The sequence below is a fragment of the Oryctolagus cuniculus genome, chromosome 19 (genome assembly GCF_964237555.1).
Source record: "Oryctolagus cuniculus chromosome 19, mOryCun1.1, whole genome shotgun sequence".
In the NCBI taxonomy this organism is placed as follows: Eukaryota; Metazoa; Chordata; class Mammalia; order Lagomorpha; family Leporidae; genus Oryctolagus; species Oryctolagus cuniculus.
In genome coordinates, this window is record NC_091450.1 from 20,015,496 (window position 1) to 20,021,353 (window position 5,858).

At 44.9% G+C, this 5,858-nt stretch overlaps 1 protein-coding gene across 1 annotated transcript; it reads right to left on the reverse strand.

Moving 5' to 3' along the window:
- Window positions 1-4,180: 4,180 nt before the first annotated feature.
- Window positions 4,181-4,700, reverse strand: LOC138842963 (large ribosomal subunit protein eL32-like). Its single transcript, XM_070063785.1, has one exon. The coding sequence runs from the start codon at window positions 4,656-4,658 to the stop codon at window positions 4,251-4,253; it is 408 nt and encodes a 135-aa protein (XP_069919886.1). The 5' UTR covers window positions 4,659-4,700; the 3' UTR covers window positions 4,181-4,250.
- Window positions 4,701-5,858: the final 1,158 nt, after the last annotated feature.

Consider the following 5,858-nt stretch of genomic DNA (forward strand, 5'->3'; position numbering starts at 1 on the left):
ACCCACCTGCCCTAAGTGGTGTGCTGAGTTCTGAAGACAGCTTCTTAGAGGCCACCGTTTAATTAAAACCTTTCTCACATGATGCATTATCTATAAAAGCAATTGGGTTAGGATATTGATTTTGCTCTGTTGTTACAGAGCTCCCGTGGGAAGACTTATTCCACTCTGTGCAGCTTTCTGGCCAAGATATCAGCAAGCTTCCCTTCTGAGGCCTGTGTACTCACCCACACTTCTATGCCTGGACACACATGCACACGTCATATATACACACTCAAATGCCCACATACATGTATAACTTATTCAGGCATATATATGTATACTCATCTTCCAGGGCGCACATTTACACACACAGTCATGGGTACATGCTGGGACACATGTGCACACATGGACACAGCTATGCATATTTGGGCATGTATGCACATGTAGACTCACAGCCATTTAGACACACACACATTTGTATGTATGAATACATATACACAAGTATAATGATACACTCACATGCTAAAAACACATACATGCATAAACATACTCATGGACATACGTGCTAACTCATACATGCTGCCTTTTCTTCCCTTTACACCCAATACTGGTGCCAGATTTAATTTCCTTCAGTTCTTCAAACACACTACATCTGCTCTTGCCTCAAGACATCTGTCTACACTGTTTCTTCAGTCTGGGGTCCATTTCCTTCCACTTGTCACCTGACAGACTCTCAAGCATCCTTCCTGTCTTGTTCTAAGAGTTATTTCCTTCAGACACCACGGAACCTCTGGCCATTGCTTATATTGTCATGTTTCTTCATTTTTATGATACCCTTGTGCTTTCCAGTTATGGAGGTGGGTCCTGATATTTGCCATGCTCCCTGCTCTGTCCTCAGGACCTAGAAAGTACCTAGCACATGGTAGATATGCAAAAAAAAATCATTCAGTGAATGAGTAAGCAGAGTCTCTGATAGAGTAAGAACGTGAACCTAATTATGAACTGGGACAGGACTTATAGACTCAGGCTTTGACTCCGGAGTACACATTCTTTATTTTCTATGAATGGACACTTTGCCTTACTTGATTTTCCAATCATTGTTACAAATACATGTGTGCACATGCATATGCGTGTGTATGCACAGCACATCAATCATGGAAATGGTACTGATATGACCTAATTATGACTTTTTCCATGCATGCATGCATATATGCGTCCATCCATCCACCCACTTTATTGTCCCTCCATCTACCCAGTCATTACCTGCCCATCCACTTGTCCATCCACCCATGCTTCCAACCAACCTCCCTCCCTCCCATCCATCTATCCCTCCATCCATGATAAAAGGGCCTATCCACCTTGATTACTGTGGTAATAAACTTTGCACATAACACCATGCTTGGTTCATACCAGGCACTCAAAAGCAGTTGCTAAGTGAACAGATGAAACTGTTTAATAAATGATTGCTGAACATCTTCAAAGCACTAGGCTAGGTGCTAATGAGATTGCGGAGAAGAATAAAAACAGCCCCTGGCCTTTCCTATCTTGCTGTCTGACTGGGGGAACTATCAAATCTTTGCCTTTAGGGATATGGAGATAGGCTGGCACTTCCTGACCCTTCTTCACGGGTATGCACAGGCAAAGGCGCACACACAGTTGCATGTGTGTAGTCAAAACACACACCACAGACAGACTTCCAGATACTCTGTGCACAAACACCTGCACATCTAGGCCCCTGTCTAAGTTTGAAATTAACAGGTTACAGCATTTGCAGCCCAACCTGGTTTGTTTCCTGTGAGTTCAAAGCAGTTTATTAATTTCAGCCCCTCATGTGGAACTTGCAGAGCCTTCTGGAGGAGATATCCATAGCAACTGCGGTGACCATCTGAACAGGAAGATGTTAACCTTTTGGAGTCTGCTGCCCACTCTAGATATCCTCTTTAATATATGTACAGTATCTCCTGGACTCTGAAATAATGAGAAGCGGCTGTGTCAGCGTGTGGTGAAGGCTCAGACAGGCGAGGAGTGGGGGGATGCCTCCTTTGAGAGTCTGAGACCTGTGCCCCCTGTAGTCTAATGTGTGATGAGGTAAGCTAGTGCCAGCTGGTGTTTGAGCCTGGGTGGAGACTGGGGCTGGGATGATGTGGGAATTGGCCTCTGCTTTGCCCCCAAGCTGCAGCCTGAACTTTCTGAAATTGCCAAAAGGTCTCACCGTGGGTCCTGCTGTCTCCAACTTGACCTTTTCAGTAAGAGTGAAAAATGCTGGGTGCCTCCTCTTTGGGTCTGGAATGGATCATTTCTTCAATCAAGTTGGCCATTTCTATTCATTTCCTGACGTTGGGCAAATCACCTCAATTTCCTGATCTCATGTGTGAGGCGAGGAATTGATTTGAGAGCCTGTCTTTTCAACTGGGGGTGGAGGTAGGAGGCCTTCAGGGTGCAGTACAGGTTAGAGGAAGGATGCCTCACTCTCTGCTCTTAGGAGGTACTTAATGGGGAGGGAAGATGTGTGGCTACTCGGGCCTGAGTTCAACTCCCAAGTCCATCCACATACTTGCTAGGTAATTGAGTTCTTTGTCTCTGAGCCTCAGGTCTTCATCAGCAAAACTGACATAATGATTCATACTTTATAAGTCATTGAAAAGGCTTTGTGCTTGGTATGTGGCCAGTGCTAAGTCAATAGTAGTTTACTTTGCTCTTAATTTTTTTAAGAGTTATTTATTCATTTGAAAGAGCTGGAGAGACAGAGAGCTTCCATCTGTTGGTTCACTTCCCAGATGGCTGCAATGGCCCATGCTCGACCAGGCCAAAGGCAGGAGCTAGGAGCTTCATCCAGGCCTCCCATGTAGGTGGCAAGGGCCCAGACATTTGGGCCATCCTCTGCTATTTTCCCAGACCATTGGCAAGGAGCTGGATCAGAAGTAGAGGAGCCGGGATCTGATCTGGCACCCACAGGGGATGCTGGTATCCCAGGTGGTGGTGTCAACCACCATGCCACAGTGCCAGCTCAAGTAGTTTATTTTCCTTAAAAAAAAGAAAAAACACAAAAATCTCACTCTGTTCCATGCCCTCTGCTCTGTGCCAGCTACGAATACAGATGTAAATGAAACCTATTCTTGAGGGGCTCCCAGTCTAGCAGACAGATGAGCAAGGAAACAATTAGGTGATGAAATGAGTAGGGAATTCTGCATAAGGAAGGCAAGGGATCACTCCAAAAGAGTAGCATAAAAGGAAGGCACAGGGACCCATTAGAGGAGGAAAGAAATCTGTTCTCAGTGGGGGGCACTGTTGCACCCAGTGTACCCTTGGGACTGTTGGGTAACATCATTGGTTGTCAAAACTGGGGTCCACTGCTACTGCCGTCTAATTAGCCAGGGATGCTGCTGACGTCCTACAGTATATAGGGCAGTCCCCTGAAGAATTACCCAGCCTCAAATGTCAAAAGAACCGAGGTGCTGAACCCATGCTGTGAGCATCATGATATTCTGCATAGAAACTGTAATCGTGACTGACTACTGAGCACCTATTGAATGTCAGGCCATGCCGGGAGGCCTTCTGCATGCATTATTCAATTCTCTAAACCAATCTATGGGTAATTCTTAGTGATCCCATTTCAAACTAAGGAATCTGAGGCTCAGGGAGGTTAAGAAAGTTGCCCAAGACCTCCCAGAAAGAGAAGTCAAGTTTGGAATTCAGATTCTCCCAGATTCCATACCCTACTTTGTTTTTAACTTGACCATACTGTCTCAGATGTCTCCACTGGGGAAAGATCTAGAATTGCTGTGACCATCACTGGGCCTGTGGTGTGTAGAGTCAGACTAGAAACATTCAGGACAGAGGGGCTGTGGCACCACCACTACCACTATAGTTAGTACCACTTTGACTAATAATGAACACTCACTCCTTGATGCCTCTTATTCACACAGTAGGTTTTAAGTTTGCCAGCAATCCAGTGAAGCAAGTATGATCACTTGAATTTCACATATCCCAAACTGAGGCCCAAGCAAGGGTCAAACACCTGAGCCGGAGCTAGTCATTGAATCCATACTATTCTCAGTGGTAACCTACTGGGGTTGGCTTTTCCCCTGGGGAGGGGGTTGCTGTCTGTATATCCAGGTATTATCTGGTGATAGATATTTTCAAAATGTTATTGATTTGAGAGGTAGATACATTGAAGGAGAGCCCAAGTTCACTGGTTTACTTTCTTTTTTTTTTTTTTTCCGGTTTTCAAGGTTTTATTTAAACACAAATAAAATGTACACCCGAGCCGCCTACTCATTTTCTTCACTGCGCAGCCTGGCGTTGGGGTTGGTGACCCTTATGGCCAGCTGGGCCGCTCTCTCCACAATGGCTTTGCGGTTCTTGGAGGAGACGTTGTGAGCAATCTCTGCACAGTAGGATTTGTTGCACATCAGCAGCACCTCCAGCTCCTTGACGCTGTGGACCAGGAACTTCCGGAAGCCACTGGGCAGTGTGTGCTTGGTCTTCTTGTTGCTCCCGTAGCCAATGTTGGGCATCAAGGTCTGGCCCTTGAATCTTCTCGGCACCCTGTTGTCAATACCTCTGGGTTTCCGCCAGTTACGCTTAATCTTGACATAGCGGTCCGACTGGTGGCGGATGAACTTCTTGGTCCTCTTTTTGGCGATCTTGGGCTTCACCAGGGGTATGAGGGCGGCCATGGTGCCGAGGAGAGGGCAGCCACCTCCGGAGGCAGCGCCGAGGAAGAGAAGGCCTGGTTTACTTTCCAAATACATTCAATGGTCAGGGTTCAAAGGAACATAATTCAGGCCTCCCACATGGGTGGCAGGAACCCGATTACCTGAGTCATGGCTGCTGCCGCCCAAGATTCACATTCGCAGGATGTTGGTACCCGGGGCTGGACCCACAGCAATGAGTTGAAACCCGGTACTCTGATGCGGAATGTATGTGTCTTAACTGGCATCTTAACCACCAAGATGCACACCTGGAGATATTTTTGAATGTTACAACTGGGCACGTGGTGTATTTTCTACTTGCATCCAGTAGGTAGAGACCAGGGATGCTGCCAAACATCCTATATTGAAAAGGGCTACCCTCACTTCCCAGAATTTTCTGGCCCCAAACCCCCTACTGTTAACCACACTGCTCTAAGTGTTTCATATCAGAGTGTAGTGGGATTGACAGCTTCCAGATTTTGTAGAGTAGATGTTTGTTTAAAATTTCCTAGGGACAGAAAACTGCTTGAATATTGCCTGCAAACATAAAAGAGCAGCATGAGAGTTAAATGTTAATTTTTGTTTCATTTTTGACAATGGAATGACTTTGGTGGTAGAACTTTGAGCAAAGCTAGGAACATGAGCAATGCAAATCCACCTGTTATGCTGTGTGAAGGTATTTTTTTTAAAAAAGATGGAAATTGGGAAGGCCAGCAGTGAGCCCTAGTGAAATATTCATGATCCTCATCTAATTTCTAATTCAATTATAAGGTGCTAATGTAGTTAACTGTGAAAACAATTATTTTTGTTAATGAATATATTTAAATGCTTATCAGCAAAGGTGATAAGGAGTGCCCACAAAACCCAGGCACAAACTGGAATTTCAAATTGATTTCCAAGTTTAAAAGGTTATTTTCACAAAACTGTGAACCAAATTTCAAATTTACAAGGTGGATAATTTCAGGATTAGCCACTCAGTTTCAGTGGGTAGTCTTCCACTTTTTGAGAATTCAAGACAGGAGTCTTTTAAAGTACAAGTTCTTCAGTTGCATTTGAAATGGGGTTTGATCTGTAAAAATTCAAATTATAATGAGTTTGCAGGAACCCAAGGAGAAAAAGATAGGGCAAAACCTCAGTGTTTGATGAGCAGAAGACAGTCTCTCTGCCTGGAATATCACAAGATTG